Source organism: Nicotiana tabacum, chromosome 4 (genome assembly GCF_000715075.1).
Source record: "Nicotiana tabacum cultivar K326 chromosome 4, ASM71507v2, whole genome shotgun sequence".
Lineage (NCBI taxonomy): Eukaryota > Viridiplantae > Streptophyta > Magnoliopsida > Solanales > Solanaceae > Nicotiana > Nicotiana tabacum.
In genome coordinates, this window is record NC_134083.1 from 18,095,876 (window position 1) to 18,114,249 (window position 18,374).

At 36.2% G+C, this 18,374-nt stretch overlaps 2 protein-coding genes across 2 annotated transcripts; both read left to right on the forward strand.

Annotated features, from left to right (window-relative positions):
- Window positions 1-2,913: 2,913 nt before the first annotated feature.
- LOC107792398 (E3 ubiquitin-protein ligase RSL1) lies at window positions 2,914-4,379 on the forward strand. The gene is made up of 2 exons (XM_016614608.2): window positions 2,914-3,678; window positions 3,958-4,379. The coding sequence occupies exons 1-2, from the start codon at window positions 3,032-3,034 to the stop codon at window positions 4,025-4,027; spliced, it is 717 nt and encodes a 238-aa protein (XP_016470094.1). The 5' UTR covers window positions 2,914-3,031; the 3' UTR covers window positions 4,028-4,379.
- A 1,081-nt stretch (window positions 4,380-5,460) lies between these two features.
- LOC107792397 (ribulose bisphosphate carboxylase/oxygenase activase, chloroplastic) lies at window positions 5,461-17,497 on the forward strand. Its single transcript, XM_016614607.2, has 12 exons — window positions 5,461-5,863; window positions 5,968-6,053; window positions 6,162-6,171; window positions 6,957-7,019; window positions 7,436-7,549; window positions 8,402-8,463; window positions 9,660-9,714; window positions 9,884-10,085; window positions 12,055-12,161; window positions 12,592-12,647; window positions 14,836-14,928; window positions 17,270-17,497. The coding sequence occupies exons 1-12, from the start codon at window positions 5,512-5,514 to the stop codon at window positions 17,375-17,377; spliced, it is 1,308 nt and encodes a 435-aa protein (XP_016470093.1). The 5' UTR covers window positions 5,461-5,511; the 3' UTR covers window positions 17,378-17,497.
- Window positions 17,498-18,374: the final 877 nt, after the last annotated feature.

Here is an 18,374-nt window from a genome sequence, read left to right on the forward strand (position 1 = left end):
CCCATCCAACCTCGATCCTTATCTTCATCGATGCTCGACATCAAAGCCTTCGATGCTCGACGATGTAGCCTAATTAGTCCACGATAAATCTGAGGCCGATACAGTCGTATAAGGTGGTTCAGAGAAAAATCCAACCCTCCGGCTTTGATAGAGAAGAAACGCAATAAGATGACTATACGCCATAAGGAAGGATGAATTTGGCCGAGGGTGACCTGATATCTCCTGCAGAAATCAAAAATCACGGGATCGACAGCTCCCAACGTAAAGGGATAGGTGTAAACACTTAAAAATCCCTCCACATAGGTAGTGACACTCTCATCGGAGGATGGGATTTGTAACACAACCTCAGAAGCCCAGCCGCAGTCTTTTCTGACGGCCTCGAGGTGAACCTCCGCTATAGAGCACGTATACATCGATACGTGCTCACACCGACCCGGAACGGACGAAGGGTTCTCCACCCTAAAATCAGTTTTTAAAATACACGGGCCGGGAATATAATCTTGAACGGACGGCTCCGTCGGTGCCTTATCGTCACACGGCCGTGAGGAGGAAGCTTTCTCCTTGTGAGGTACGATTTTTGAAGTTTTCGCCATCAATATGAGAAGAAAAAGTCGCAAAGGAAGGTGAAAGATGGGACAACACCAAAACTCTGGTATAAGCGGCACTAAAGCAACGAAGTAGAGAAAATAATCAAAGGGAATTTGGGAAAAGAGGAAGCACAAAAGTGGAAAATATTATATGGGAAAACTATTTATAAGACATGGCGATTCGTTTCTAGCGGTGGCTGACCACCGACTGACACACATTAAGTGCCTCGATAAAACCAAATCGAAGGGACAGCTATCACGCACGTCATAGTCAAAGTCGATAGAAACGTCATCATTGATTCGGTCGAACCTTAGGGAAATCACATCGTTTCTCGTCATCTACTTTTCAAGAAACGAGGGGGCTATCTGTATACGGTTAAAACCGATCCTCGATCATGAAGATCGATCGAGGATGGCATCTCAGTCAAGGGGTATCTTTATGGAGAACCCGAACGAATTCCGAGATGGGGGCGTCGAGCTCGGGACGTCCGAATCGACCGAGGTAACATCGACCGATACAGGTCCTGAACATCGATACCCGAAAGTGATCACCAAGCTCGAAACCAAGGCTGAGGTTCCGATCCGACACCGAGCTCGAGTCGGTATCGAGCTTACAGACAAAAAGCTGTTACAACCGCACCAAAGGAGAGAATCTTGGCGGGAATTAAGGAGGAGACACACCATCATGGGTCCTCCACTAGTAATATTATTCCATTATATTGCTATAGATAAAGTAGTGATCCTTAGCTATAAAAGGCAAGATAGATTGTAATAGAAGACATCTTCCCTGGGATTAAGAATTCATTGTGTTTATCTTTCTAAAGCTCACTAAGTATCTTTGTTCATCATTTTCTATCTTGCATCATAAATACGTGTATTGTTATCTTCAGATCAAAGGAATCTACTTACCCTTAGAACCATACATAAATTCAACGTTATCCGATTTTTCGGGTAAACAACCATAAATTTCTAAATCTCAGAGTTTAATTTTCATAACAAACTTCAGAAAACCTACTATTTCTGGCACGTCATTCAATGGTAGTAAAAATTTCAAAACCTGCTGCGATGTGTTCTTTGGGTGTCGGAAAATTGAAATTGACAGTTGGATTTGTTGACTATATATGGATAAAATCGGCTGCTTGTTGTCGCTTGTAGCTTAAAATCGTGAATCAAACACCGATTTCGTGGATTTGAGTGAAGAACGAATTTGTACTCTATTTTTTGGGTCGTCGAAATTTGAAGCTGGAAAAATACCCAAGAATCTGAAATTTCTTGATTATTTCCTACTGAAATCAAGTGAAAAAAATAATATTGGAGCCTAAAACAAAGAGAATAACATTGATATTCATTGATTTGAAAAATAATATATATATATATATATATATATATATATATAAATCACAATTGAAGGGTTGTAAGAAAGCTTGAGAATATAAAATAGGTATTCTAATTTGCTGAAGTTTGAGCAAAGCATTAGCTTGGGTTTTGTTGGGAATATTGATTTTTAGAATTTGAGGTTACGATTTGATCCAGTTTGGTGAAAGGCCTAGTTCCGATTTCTATATATAGTAGTATATTATTTATATAATTATTTTTTATTATTGATAAATTTATTTCTTTATTGTCATATTAATTTTTAATAACTCGATTTCTTCCTCTAATTAATATAACTAAAATAGTTTTCTGTCAATCTTATTTTACTTTTTTACTTAATTATATTTCTCTATTCATTAGTTGGTCACGTAACTATATCTAATAATCTAACTTATTATTTATTTTTCTTACATAAATTATACTCTCTCCGTCCCAATTTATATGAAAGTGTTTGATTGGATATGGATTTTATGAAATAAAGGAAGGTTTTTGAAACTTGTAATCTTAAATAAATCATAAAAGTTTTTGGGCTAGAAATCATCTCATTAATGGTAAAATGAAAAATCTAAAGTTGAATTGTTACCAAATATAGAAAGGGACTTACTAAAAAAAAGGAGTCACTTATGTTTTCTGGGTTCTCCCATTTCAGTTGTGATGCAATCAACGTTAAATTCATTTAATTTTCTATATTTTATAAAATTAAGTTCTCATTTAAGATTTTGTTTTAGGCCTCCGATGAGGTTGGCCGCCCCTGTATGTCATGATCAGCATAAGAAGTTAACATGGCTTAGCTAAATTGCTGACGTCTAGTTGCTTGCATCAATCATATCATCATCTAGAGATATTCTTTTTACGTAGGGGATTGAGTGTCCCCTTCCAATAACCTTCTGGATAATTCTTCTACTGGGCAAAGACTTAATTGAGAGTATAAATACGGACGTTCTCTACCTAATAGAAACACAATATAGAAATTAAACCCTTTGCGTATACATCAATACTCCGGCTAAATCGGCAAATATATCCAACAAATTAAGCCTTTTAAACCAATCAGTACGTTATCAATATCATCAATGTCAGATCGTATTGATGTCTTGGCTATGATGATATCAGATGAGGAATTTGCAGAGAAACTGCAGATGCAACATGTTCTCGGAGCCTCTTATGAAAGTTCCCAAGGATTCTGTGGAATTTGCAATAAGAAAAAGGGAGCAGATCGAATGTTCAAACTCCAAATCTGCTCTCGTCATTCTTTCTGTTCTCACTGCATAGGTCTTTATGCCCAATCCAAGATTCGCGACAACGTTTTCCCTATAACTTGTCCAGGTTTGAGATGTCGTGTCGTAATTCAACCCGAATCTTGTAGGTCTATCATTCCAGTAAATACATTTGCAAGGTGGGAAGAGGGCTCGGCCGAGTCAGCTATTCCTAATGGTGAAAAATTCTATTGTCCTTATAAAAGATGTTCAGGGCTGTTCATTCATGATCGACATGAAGAGATCGTTCAGTGCATTTGTCCTCTGTGCAAAAAACTGTTCTGTGCGAAGTGCCGAGTCCCTTGGCACACTGGGCGTGATTGTGACAAGTTTCAAAAGGTAGAAAAAGACAGAGAAGATGAGCTAAAACTTAAGCTGCTTGCTGAGATCAAAAAATGGAAGGAATGCCCTAAGTGCAAATCCATTGTGGAGAAGGTTGATGGCTGTATACACATGACTTGCAGGTTAATTATACATAATTATACATATATTTTACATTAGCTACTCTTTATACAAATAGTCTGTGATATTCATCGTTTACTTTTTATAGTCATATACATAGATTATACATAATTATACATATATAATACACAAATTATGCATATATTATATATCTACCGGCTATTTTTAGTTTAAGTGATTCGATAGATGACTATTTGAGTTAATTTTTCTTTTTGGTTTAAGAGATTAGTTGGATGACTTTTTGGATTAATTCTTCTATATGCTATAAATTGTGGATTCAGGTGTAAAATGGAATTTTGCTACGTATGTGGAGGAACGTGGAGCGAAAGGCATTGGAGTTGCCAAGACTAGTTATGATATACTATCGGATTGCCTCTTCATACCAATCGGATGCTGAATATTTTGTTGTCAGAATAAAAATTATGTTGTTTAGTTGGTTGTATTATGTCTTTAATTTGGTGTCCATGGTTTGTATTAGGAGCATTATATATAGTACGAGTTGGTCCTTGCATAACATTTACTTGATGTTGATTATAATATGCTCGAGTTGGAGACCAAACAGCTATATGAGACTTCTTTTTTCTTTTATTTTTCTTTGTTGTCAATGTAATATTTGGCCTCCATGGCCTACAACTTTTTGGTTTCATACGTACTCTTGTTCACTTTACTTGACATCTATATTAAAAATAGACTTTTATTTGTCACTTTACGTATATCAAGATAAGATAATTTTTTTTTATTGTTTTACCCTTTATACATTAACCAACATTTCTCGAATAAAATAATGGTCAATTATAACTTTCCAATGCTCAATATTGGAATTCACAGAGAACTCTTCATTATCACCATTCGTTATACACAAAAGTCCACTAAAGTCATCTTTTATTCTCTTGTTCTTTGGAGTATTTTTTTTCTTCAGAAGTTATTTGGGAATTTGGGTTCAATTATTGAGTATCAATTAATAGGGTTATTGTGATAAAATTATCGTGTCAATCATTGTTTCTTAAGAGGCGTGAAAAGTCAAAACGTGCCAAGTAAAAACGAATGGAGAAAATATATAGATGAGCACTTTTACGAATTAAGTACGCCTTAGAGATTCATTATAATAAATACTTTAAATTAACCTTTAACTTAAGGTAATTCTCTCACTTATTATTGAAGCGTGAGATTGATTATGTTTGAGAAAGACATGTCATCAAAGTTTAAGGTATATAATAAAAGTAGATTATTAAATTATATAAGAAACACCTTCTTAAACCAATCAATTTATAGCAAAATTAATTAGAAGAACCGGTGTCTCTTAGGAGGCGCCGTGCGTCGAGTCGGATATCATTGAGAAAGAAATAGGAAGAAATGTTATCGAACGATTTCTTATAATTTTTCCCAGCATGAAATGGAATGAGTAAAGAATCAAGCTACAAGAAAAATATCAATAGTTGAGTGAATTGATGATAGATGCATATTGATATTATAGCTTCCTTCTTCTTTTAAGGAGAGCTAGTGCTGGTATTTTGATACATAGGAAATAATCTATTATTCCACTATAAGAGAAAGGAGTAAAAAACTATGTGAAATAAATGAGTTAGAATCATATTTGATTGGATATTGCTCACACAGAGTTAATTATTATATACTATGTAAGAAGAAAAGTAGAGAAGTATTGGGCGGGGTTTTGTCCCTCATGTGGCGCGAAATAACCTCTCCAACTGAGTGTACCGATAACGTGTACAAGAAAGTGTGAAAATTGGTCGGCTAATACTACTCTTGCTTGTTTTAAAGTTGTATATGTAACGGCTATAGTAAAAGAAAACTAAAGGCCCAAAATTCTTCAAACAATGGCTCTCCTCTTCAGAACTCCTCTCCCCAGTTTTCACTCATCTACTTTCCTCTGCAACTTCACCCCCTCAATTCCACTTTCCCCTTTTAAGCAATTTCCCAATTACTCTTTTCTCTCTGCTCGTTGCTCTACTAGCGAAAGCCAACAGAGTGAGAGCCAAGACTCAAATCAAGATGCACCAAAGAAGAAGAAAAGACTCTCTGAACAGTCCTCATGGGAAGCCAAAGATTCCGACGGCAACGATTATCTTTACAGGCTTGGCGCTGAAGCCGATAATATGAATATCGCTGTTGGTGCTAGGGCTGGAGTCATCGATGATCTCTTCGCCGGCAATTTCCTTGGAAAAGACTGTAAAATACTTCAATTTTGCACTTTCTTTATCATTACCGTAATCTCTGCAAAATTGTGTTCCGCTTAATTTTCTTAATTTTTTTATTTGATTGTCTTTTTTCAGCGGATATTGTGTTTGATTATAGACAGAAGGTGACTAGGTCGTTTGCGTACCTTCAAGGCGACTACTATATTGCTCCGGCGTTTCTGGTACATTAATTCTTTGGTTTTTTCCATTTGTTCCTTGATTTGTTAGAAAATTAATCAATTTTGAGTTCCTCACACACTTTTTTTTCTTTGTTTTCTTCATGTGAACAGGATAAAGTTGGTAAGTTTCAATCAGTGCCGCCTTTTTAATCTTCCAACAGCTAATTCTACGCGATTATTGTACCTTGTGTATGAGTACTCGTGCTTCGGTGTACCAAGATGAGTTTGACTCTAGCGTTTTAGTTTCCTTTCGAATCTTACTTTCTTGCTAGAGTGAATAATGGAGATCAGCTGGTTTTCTGATGCCTGCTTGACTATGGATTAATTACTGTTCTGTTTGGCTCCTCTTCCTAGCTATCAGTAGAAATACAACCTTTTCTATTGTACATTTTCTTTTTTGGGTTAATTCTGCAGAGAGATTTGACTAAGAATCTTTTGACTTTTGAGCGTTAAAAAAAAGAGAATCATGATTTGCTATTATTTCAATTTATATAGGCGCTTTCACTTTAGCTGCTAAGGTGGTACTCAATCAACCTTGGGGCAAATTTAAATTTCCTTTAATAAGAGGCTGTGTAGAAAACTTGTCTTGATGTCTAATTATGGACTCAAAAGGCTAATCTACGTTTTCCGCACCTGGTACATAACATGTTTTCTCGCAAACCTCTTTCCTTTGGTTTGGATGTGTATCTGTAAGTTCTGCAGGTATAAAATTGGTACAGTAGTTCATGTGTTTGGAGGATTTAACATCTACACTTTTATGCAGATTTTAACTTGTGAACTTGTTATTTCACCATGCACTTCTTTTATGCTATTATTGCAAGCAGAGCTTCCTTATTTAAAAGCATTGGTGTTTAACATTTTTTTCCTGGCCCCATTTCGATGATATGTGAACTCTTACACCTGCAGTGTGTCACATTGTGAAGAACTACATTTCTCATCTTTTGAACGCCAAAGTTCCTCTGATTCTAGGCAAGTATGTTTTCTTTTCCCATTTTGTTGTTGGCAACTTTAGGATCTTTACATGTACCTTATTCTGAGAAAGTATTTTTTGTACAAGTAAAATTTATTTTCTGATGGAGATTTGAAAGCAACAGTTTTCTGCACTGCTGTTCCTACTAGAAATACCCTGCACTTCACATTTTATTCTAGTGCTGGACTATCTTAGATATTTTCACTATTCTTTTATATTCTCTGATTGTGATAATTGCTTTACAATCAAATTTTTATCATAATTATAATTTTTATCATGCACATACCATGATCTTGATACTCTGTGGATATTGTTAGTTTTGCTGCAAAAGTTTTGTATTATGCTTGATCAGCTTTTGAGCTGAATTTTAGGGGGATGTGAGAAGATATTCTTAAGATAATGTTTTTTGTAACAGGCATTTGGGGAGGAAAGGGGCAAGGCAAATCATTTCAGACTGAACTGATCTTTCAGGCAATGGGGATTGAACCTGTCATTATGTCTGCAGGAGAACTGGAATCAGAAAGAGCTGGTAGAATTATTTCTGGTTTCTTTATAAATTGCTGAAGAATGGTTATAAAAAATTGCTGAAGAATGATATAGACAGGAACACTCCATACTTTTTGGACGTATTGCCCAAAATTCGAACTTGAGTAACTATTATCATCCTTGAATGAAAAAACAAAAAGAAAAACCACCTTGCAACTAATATTTCTGAACTGACAAGCCAGGGTGGCAATCTACAGTATAGACATATAAAAATGGCTTGTGATATCTTCCTTTCTGGGATATTTTTTAGTATGACTTGGAAAAAAGTTAACCATGTTGATGTCAGATTCCGTTTGATGATTTTTTAGATGCAAATGTGGACACATAATTGACTTGTCGTTATTCCTACTTTGATATTGCTCCCACTGTCGTATCTGGAAAGAGTCTGTAAATAAACCTTGACTGCCTTTCGTTTAAATTTTTTTACTAGATCAATTATCACAAGTGCTATGCTTAGTTAAAGCATTGTCTTAGAGGAACCAAGATTTACTATTGTTGGTTCAGAAAAGTATAATTGGCTTTAATCATATATTTATCCAAGAGCTAGAGACCTTCACCTTCATCCAACAATTTTATAGGTTAGTATGAGAGAAGACATTTCCATAATGAGACACAAAATTTATATGCATAAACTGTCTTTCCAACTCAATTTCATGGACTCATATTGTGACCATCTCGGATGGTGATCATACTTCTTTCATTTTTCCTGATTACCTTCAAGTAAAGAGTATAATTTTCCAATTTTATAATCTGTGTTTCTTTTACCTTTTTAAATATATTTTTTACTTTTACAGGAGTTATTTATTTATTATCTTTTTTATCTTTCCTCTATCAGGAGAACCAGGCAAGTTAATACGTGAACGTTACAGAACTGCTTCTCAAGTGGTTCAGAACCAAGTTAGAAGCTTTACTGCTTTTATTACTGGTACATGTATAAGTTTGTATGTCTAGGTTGTGTTATTTAATATAGGTTATGCTATGATTTTTGTTATATACTATGACTTAGTAGCTGCTTTAATTTTGACACTTACATTTATCATTTTCTGGTTTTCTGTTTTCCGTGACAATAGTTCTTAAGTAATGGATCTCTGTTATTTTTTATTTTTTTGAATAGAAATGTATAGAGAATAAGTTACAAATGTAAGCTTATTTAATCTTACAAGTTACAAATTAAAGTTTATCCAAAACATTAAATAAAAACAACACAATAACAACCCAGTATAATTCCACTAGTGGGGTCTGGGGAGGGTAGTGTGTACGCAGACCTTACCCCTACCCTGGGATAGTGAGGCTGTTTCCGATAGACCCTCGGCTCCATCCCTCCAAGAACTCCCCACCTTGCTCTTGGGGTGACTCGAACTCACAACATCTTGGTTGTAAGTGGAGGTTGCTCACCACTAGAGCAACCCACTCTTGTCAAAAACATTAAATAACAAAGTTCCAAATGGATGTATGTGATAAATATATGTACACTCCTAATATTGCACGCTATATATTTCTTCCTTTCATGTTTGAGTTCCACAGTAGTTTTCATTCTCTTAGGTGAAAAAGAAGCAAAAGAACCCCAAAGAACCCCCCCCCCCCCCACACACACACACCAAGTTTAGATTGAGAGGCAGATGAAAATTGAAACAATAAGAATGAGACATCCATGATGTTTCATGCTTCACTGAGAATGTGCATTTGGTCCACTGAAGAAAGAGTAGCTTCACAGCACAGGATATGCATGCATTGTCTGTTTCAGTTATGAACAACTGTTACAAAACATGCATATTTAATTGCGGGTACAAAAGTAGTTGCATTATAAGCTGATTCTCTCTCCACTTTGGCCTTTTGGGCATTTTGTTGGGGGGGGGGGGGGGACGGAATTTCCTACTAATAGTTGCACATTAGAATGATTATGAAGAAGGTTGTGAAATACTATTCCGCAAATTGCAGAATTTGTTCCACTTCATATATGCAGCTCACTAGTTGAAGTTATGAGTTATTGTGACTTATTGAATTTTCTCTATTCCTTCTATCATTCTCTCTAAAGTCTTAACATTTAACTTGAACAATTAATGAACTGCGTTATGGTTCCTATTGATTAACAGGGAAAAATGAGTTGTTTGATGATCAATGACATTGATGCTGGCCTTGGCAGATTTGGTAAGCTATATTATCTTTACTTGGATGTTCCAATGTACACTTGTTGGTTATTCTTTTTTCAGTTTCTATCAAGCATCTCTTCTGTCTAAATCGTTGTATATCTTTTTGCTCTCTTTTTAACCAAGAAATAAATACTGTCATTAAAGAGATTGTTTCTTTTCCTGTGAAGGTAACACTCAAGTGACTGTCAACAACCAAATTGTTGTTGGAACTCTGATGAATTTGTGTGATAATCCTACAAGGGTAAGCGTTGGGCAAGACTGGAGACAAAACGATATAACACACAGGATTCCTATTATTGTTACAGGAAATGATTTTTCAACAATGTATGCTCCCCTAATTCGTGATGGGAGAATGGAAAAGTTCTATTGGTACGCCCCCTCTCTCTCGCTTGTCCATTGGTTCATTGGCTTCTTTTCTTGCAACTTGGGAGTATCTATAGGAGTCACTTGTATTACAAATAATATCAGTTAATGAAGGTCTAGTGAAGTACAGAAACCTCAATAGGTCTATCCTTCCTCGGTCTAATTTTTTCTAAACATGTTTTTTGAGAAGTTAAGATAACTTGATAAATAAGGCCAGCACTAAGTATGTGCTGATGAAACTGTACAATGTTGGCAAAGCAAAAAACCCAAAAGTATTCCCCAGCTAATCCTGTAGTGATTCTATTGTCTGTAAAATCGATTCAGCCTCATTTGCATGTTCCAATCTACATCAAAACAGAACAAAAATATACAATTAGCCTTTAACACGTGAATAGAATTAGTAGAATCTTCAAAGCATCTCCTGTTTCTCTCAATCCACGCAGTCCACCAAATACAAGCAGGTGTCATATTCCACCAAAGAGATTTACTCTTCCATTTCCTTTTCTAGTCCATGATCTCGTCAAGTCAGTTGTTTTCCTGGCATAGCCACTGCCTACTAGTGATATTCAAGAAACTCTGCCATAGTTGAAGAGTGACTTGGCACGGAAAAATAAATTGCTGATGCTCTCTTCTTGACTCCCACACAGAAAACATTTACTGCATAATGCCAAGCCTCCCTTTTTAAAATTCTATTGCGTGAGTCAAGGTTGCTTGCATGTAAAACAAGCAACCTTGACTGGTGCTTTGGTCCTCCAGATTTGTGCCCATGGCCGAGCCTTTGGCAGATTCTCCACTTCTGTTAGATCTCTCTAGCATGAACTCACTTAGGGTGTCTTCACTGTTAGAAAGTCACTGGCAGGTGTTTAGAAGATTAAAAAATTCAGCAGCCCCAGTTACCTCCCAATCATAGAAATTCCTTCTAAAATCTATGCTCCAAATCCCATTAAGTATACTGTCAGCCAGAGAACGCAATTTGTTTACTGCTTAGGAGAACAAATCTGGAAATAAATCTGTCAAAGTAGCTGCACCAATCCAGTTGTCCAACCAAAAGAAAATATTCCTTCCATTGCCCTCCATACTTATACACCATAGGGTGTCTGCACATCTTTGGTCAGTGTGTTTTATTACTGTCATCAGACTAAGATGGTGCTGAGAAGATTACATCCAAAAACATGATCAAATGTTTTCCTACCTAACTGTGCAGTTGAACCAACAAAATGTATTATGGTATTTGCATCAGTTACAAGGTCCATATCACACAAAAAGCTACGGAGATCCTTCCTAGATTTAATTTTGTGGACCACATCATAAATAAGGGTAGGACACCTATTTTTTTGTTTGAACTAACTGGTATCCATTTAGCGTTCAAGTTAACATCATGAACTTGGCACTTTCAAGTTTATGAAAATTACAACGCCACTGTAGCTAATATTGGTAGTGATTAATTTATAAACTTTGGTTTCCTTGTTGATTTTAAATTATTATAACTGTTATACATAAACTTAACAAAAAATTCTCAGTTGTTCAAAAATAATAATGCTAACCTATTTTTAAGAAATTGTTTTTTTGGACCTAACTCAACCTCAAAAGCTAGCCAAGACCATATAAGGAGACCACAACTCATTTCCTCAACCAATGTGCGACTTAACACCGTCCACATGCCTAGGACTGCACAACTTGGGCGTGGATTACATAAGGGGCCCAACATTGAGAAACACAACAACATGGGTCGATGTGCTTGGCTCTGATACAAGGTGAAGAATCAAGAAATGGACCTTGAGCCTAGCTCAACAGGCTTGCCCAAGAGGCCAAGACCATATAAGGAGACTACAACCCATTCTCTCAACCGATGTGAAGCTTGACATATATAAAGCTTTTCAACCCTTTGGAAATAATTTATATGTCCTCCGTGGATAACAGTTTGTTGTAATGCATTTCATGGCAAGTAGTGACTATATGATCTTTCATGGTACAGGCAGCCCACCCAAGAAGACATCGAGAATATTGTTTGCAGAATGTACGAGAAAGATGGCATAACAAAAGATGAGGTTGCGACCATTGTTAATACATTCCCGAATCAAGGTGACTAACCATCCATGAGAATTATTTTTGCAGCTCTCATGGCACATATTCAAAGTTTTGATGATTTTTGTGTTGGCTCACACTTTGCTTTCTTTCCCTTATATATCTCTAAAAGCAACACTATTTAATAGGTACAATCACTGTTTTGGTACAGAAATTCGGGCATGTTTCAGTTTTATCTAATAGATGGCCCAAGTATGGTGTGTTTAACACACTTTGGACAATAAGGACTTACGATCTTGCACCATCACATTGCTGCATATGCTGTTATGGGACTATGTAATTGGTTAAGAATTGGTTCAAATATTACACTTCATGATCATAAACGGTTTATATTACTTGATTGTCATGTAGACAGTAGATCTAACGCAATATGCAAAGGTGAGAAAGGTCCTTTTTCCTCTTATATATCTTGTTCATCTCTTGGCAGCATTGGATTTTTATGGAGCTATGAGATCTAGAACGTATGACCAGTCCATCCTAAAGGTAATCTGATTAGAGCAATATCATTTTACTTTATTTATTACCTTTTTTTACGTATAAACTACTCCTCTATCATGTTTCACAGGTCTCTTCTTGTGTTTTGTTGTTGTGACAAATAGTTGGTTACATAACCTCTCTCCTTTTTGTCACCTAAGATGAAAAAAAGTTAAACATCGTTAAAAATTTCTTTATCAAAGTCTTAGATTATTGGAAAAAAATGATTTAAGTGTTTGTTTAATTATCAATTTTCAAATTAGTTTCCAGATGATGGGAAAAGGTATAATTTGGTGAACAATGACCTTATTATGTCTGAGGATGGACAAAAATGTCAAGTTGCTGAATTACGATCATTGCATTTGTATTCCTGAAGCTAAGTGCTCTGTAAGATGCTTGTATGTCAGCAAAGGAGAAATAAATAAATAAATCCATGGTATCTACTATCTAAGGTTGGAAAAACTACATTCCACATTTTCCTTTCTACCCTGAGAGACAAAAGTAGATGACCATGTTCAGGTATATCTAAAAAGGCTCATGCTTTTTGCGTTTTTTCCGATTTTCCCTAGATTCACATAATGGAAGATCCTTTAAGAGAAGTTCATTAATGTTGTGAAAACTTATCAGAAGACAGACATATGTATAAATTACTCTCTTCAACTCCTTTCCATTTACAAAGTTTATGCATTCTTTAATCAATGGTAGAAATCTTGGAACTGAAAGTACTTTTATTAGGAAATCTCTTTGGATTGAGGCATAGTTTTTGTCAATGTTGTTGAATGATGTTATCATTTTTCAGGAAAGTGGAGAGCGATAGAACTAGTAACAGTTGATGAGAACTCGGTATTATGTAAGAGACTTGCTAGTTTATTTAGTACCTTAGGGGCAATTCTTGTTGTTTTCAAAATCAGAGTCATAATATGAGAGTTGCCAAAATCATATGGAGGTCTATTGCATCTAGTGCTTAAGATAAAGATACTAATCCAATATCTATAGTATTCCTCTATGAAGACTGGTTCTCTGATTTGTTAAAACCAGCCGGCACGCGTTGCAACTTTTCAAGCTGGTCGGTCATTCCAGCTCGAAGGTGCACAAAAAAGTGGGTTAATTACATAGAAGGTCGTTGAACTTATGTATAGTCTAGTTGCAGGAAAATCATCAAACTAATTTTTATAACAAAGAAATCACTCAGCTTTCACTAAATATCCTACAATATCAATTTGGCCAAAAACCGGTGAAGGTTGGCCAGAACTCATCCAGCACATTTTAAGATAATTTTTCCTTAAAAAAATCACTTTAAGCTAGAAAATGCTCCCTAACTTAAAAGTAGCAGACTATAACTTAAAGAAAGGGCAGATTAATTAGCCTTAGATTAACCCTTGGAAATGAATAACTCACCCACATACATGCATAAATCAGTAAATAAAAGGATTAATCCTAATGCTTAAATTGATCGATACCCTGCATCTCCATGGGAGCCATTAGATGTTTCCTATGGGATTACTCTAGGGTTTTTTGTTGTTGTAATCCTAATGCTTAAAGTCACAAAACGAACTCGAATGCAACCATTAGCCGTAAGTTAGCCCTAGATAATGACTAAATCACACACATATATGCATAAATCATTAAATGAAAAAGTTGTTTATGCATGTCACTTTAATCCGATAATGACTAAATCACACACATGCATACATAAATCATTAAATAAAAAAGTTGTTTATGCATGTCAATTTAATCCTATAAAAGATTGTGCATAATCAAAAAATAAGTTATAATCTGCTCTTTTTAAGTGAGGGAGATTCTTTTTACTTTAAAAGGATTTTTAATGGAAAGAATGATTATAATATCTGTTTGGATGAGTTCCGTCCATCATTCACCGGTTTTTGGCCAAATTGATATTCTAGGATATTTAGTGAAAGTTTTAGTATTTTTTGGTTTGGAAAAATAGTTTGATGGTTTTCCAGCAGCCAGACTATACGATGACCTTTTATAATTTTTAAAAAAACCAATGTCATGACGAACATATGCCTCATCAATCTCACCATCAACTGTTCTTGCTTATTATTGGTGATTACAACTAATATATTGTGATTGGTTCTTTTTGACCTCAATGGTGCGCAAGTTTCTAATATAACGCTACCTTTCAAAGGCTTGATTAAATTTCAGTTACTTATTTTTGCTTTCTGCTTTTATGCAGTGGGTTGAAGACACTGGAGGTTCTGAAGATATTGGCAGAAGATTAATTCGTCAAAGAAAGAAAGGAGAACTTCCGGTTTTTGTTCCTCCAGAGGTAAGGCATTATCTGTTTTCCTTCCCTCTTTCTTGAAAATTAAGACTGTCAGTGCAGGGAGCAATTCTATCCTTACTTTTTCTTAGTGCTATTTTACAAACAACTCTATTTTACAAACAACTCTTTTTGCGTTTGTTGATTTGGCAGAAAGTTGTTTGGAGAACTATAATCTCTTTTCATACATAAAGAAGAAAAATGAGAAAAAGGGGAAAAAATTGGGGGGGGGGGGGGGTGTTAATAAGTACTTTGCCATGTGGTCTAAGCCACTAACCTTCATTAGATCTAAGAATAAGAGGTGGAAGAATTAGAGGGAAAGCGATATTTGAGAAGAGAAACCAAGTTTTATGCAATGACTTAGCTCATGGAAAATGAAATGTGCTTTTCTCCTGTAAAGTATGGGGAGACCTTTTCAGCTTCCTTCTCAAGAGTGAAAGTTGTAAAGAAGTAGAGCATCTTTAATCTCCAGATGACTTAAGACCTAGTGTAACCTTCCATGAGTTTGCCCCTAATCACCTAATGTTTCAACCGAGCCCCGGGATGATGAAGTTTTCCAGCTAAGCGTGTGCCTGAAAGCGATCTTCCTTTCCTTTCACCTCTTCTCTTGAACTCGATCGTATTGTTTTCCCTTCTTCATAACGAACTTACACAGCTCGTCCAAGATTCAATGTCGGCCCTTATCCCAAAAAAAAAAAAAAGGTTCAATGTCGGCCATGCTGTGACAATCCCTGAAGGTCTTCCTCACAGGCTCACACCTTCGTAGCCTTGGATTTCAAGAGCCAACCAGAAATGGATTCAAGCTACCCTTCTCTTCACCATAACTTAAACTTGCGTTAATCAGTAGCTCAAATTATTGCCCCTGATTTTTTCGCAAGAAAAGTGTTAGGGCTAGAGAGAAATAGTTCCTCTCTCTCCCAACGGGCTGGGCCTGGTTCTGCATTAATTGCTACCTGGCAACAGAATTTTAAGTTATAGCATAAAGAAAACGGGTTATTTATAATGCGGCAGTTCTTTCTCTTTGTTTTTCTTCAGGTCGTGCTCCTAAGCTTACCAATCTAAGGATGGACCTTCGTTTTCCCAATAAAGTCTAGCATTGCACCTTCCGAGTAAGGTGTATTAACATTAGAAACAAAATCTTGATAACTTCGAATATAGTAAGTTCATCCTCCATAGTGTGGATCATTTATGGATATTAAATCCATCTAGAGAAATTAGTCTCGTTGTTATCCTTTTTTCCCTTGTAAGTTGAAAGGAAGAGTTAGCAGACAAGATCTGTAGTAGCTCTAGCTTGCCTAGAGATTGTTTAAGGTTAAGGTTCAGTGGGAATTATGCTGAGCTTAAAGTGTGTTCCAAGTTGCCTAGTTGCCCATATTTGGTCAAATTGTTCTGCAGCTTCTTTAATTTTTCTGGTTGAAATAAATGCATTGTGTCAAAACTAGAGAGGGGTCAATTTAAAATGAAAGTATGGTGGTGACTCGACTCAATTCATCCCAAATTTGCTTGGGCCAATAGAGTTGGGTCTAATACGTAATGGATAACAGATTATAACACATCCCGCCCAACCCAAGTCCATTTCTAAAACAATTTTTTGTTACAATTGTGTATAAAGAATCATTCTATCCATCAATTCTGTTCTTTCCTTAGTTTAGAGAATTCAGTAACTTATTGAGTGCTTTTTAGCCTTAGGTCTTCACATAGGCGGGGTTGAGAATCAACTAGAAGACTACTGAGTTTTATCTACTTCACCTCGATGTCGACTCATCACATCCTGGGGTTGAAGAAGGTCCCAAGGGTTCGGTTGTTTGCCGATTCAAGTGGTACGTGAGTTGGGTTTAGAACGTCGTGAGACAGTTCGGTTCCTATCTACCGTTGGTGTTTAAGGGAGAACTGCGAGGAGCCAGCCAAACTGCGGTCCACTTTGTACGTTTGCTGAGCAGACCACTCAGGCATTTTAGAAAAGGGAAGGGAACTTCTCACCCCGAGGGAGGCGGGAAGCGGTAGCTTCTAGAATGGAAGCTTCTCCTTTACTTTTTTAGAGCGTATCGCTATTTTGAAATTAAAAAAAGGTTTATGGATGAAGTAATCGGAATGACAAGTGGTCCATTTGAAGGTCAATTTGGGTTGAACCATTGCAACAGTCCTTGATTATATCACTAATCTAAGCTGTCAAACTTACTAACCTAACTTGTCAAACTTTGGGCTAGTCCTATTAATTTAAGCTAATTTTAATATCTTTAGTCAGAGCTCTAGTATGCTTTTTTCTGATGAGGATTAGTATAATCTACCATTAACATTTTTTCCTCTACTAATCATTCACTATCCTGCCGGTATTTTTCTTGGACAGCAAACGGTTGAAGCTTTACTTGAATCAGGATACTCTCTTGTCAAAGAACAAAAGTTGATTATGGATAGCAAACTTTCAAAAGAATACATGAAGAACATGGATGAATAGTACGTGACTATATGCTTTATAAAGGCTTGAGGTTATTTTGTGTACATCATTGACTGAACAAACCGTAAGACATTATCCGTAAAGGAATCGCGAAAGGTGAATTTAAGTTTATTTTTTCTATTCTTTTTATTTCTTTTTTGCAAAAGAGCTGAATACTTTCCTCTCTATAGTACTGACTCGTAATACTGAGGTCCCAAAATCAGGACACTCCAGAAATTCTTTTTTGAGAAAAAAGGATGAGAACTCCCTCTTATTGTTTAAGTAAATGATTTGAAGTCGTTGGCTGAAAGGAGCCTTGGAGCAACGGTCAAGTTGTTTTCGTGTGACCTATAGGTCACGGGTTCGAGCCGTAGAATCAGCCACTGATACTTGCATCAGGGTAGGCTGCCTACATCACACGCCCTTGAGGTTCGGCCTTTCCCCGGACCCTGCATAACGCGAGATGCTTTATATACCGAGCTGCCCATCTAAAGTCATTGGCGTCTGCTTTTATGATGGCCCGTGGTATTCTAAATAGTGTGGCAATAAAGTAGGTACATATTCATCTCTCAAGGGCTAAAGTCCCCTTCTAATTTAATGTGAGTTAAGGTAGTTTGCAGATGGACCATTTCCTTTCCTCACAGCCCCACCAATTTAATGAGTATAGGATGATCTTGACTAACTGCACTTGGTACTTTTCTGATGGAAGCCTGCTTTCATTGGGCTCACGTTTTTCTTCCTTTCTACTTCAGTTTATCTTTTATGTCTTTGTATTTGTAATGCAAATTAACAAAGCGATTATCTGCTGAATCACCAATGCCTAAATTTGACTTTGCTATTGGTAGGGATTTTTTGGTTTCCACTATGATTTGAATCCTGTTCTTCAATGGAAATGGCAAATATATAGTATAACAAAATTACATTGTTTATAGTATTTGTGGTGTGTACTTTATTACCAAAGGGCCTGAGTGAATGTATAGGGTAAAATTTATGAGGATCAGAAGTCCTATCAATGGGT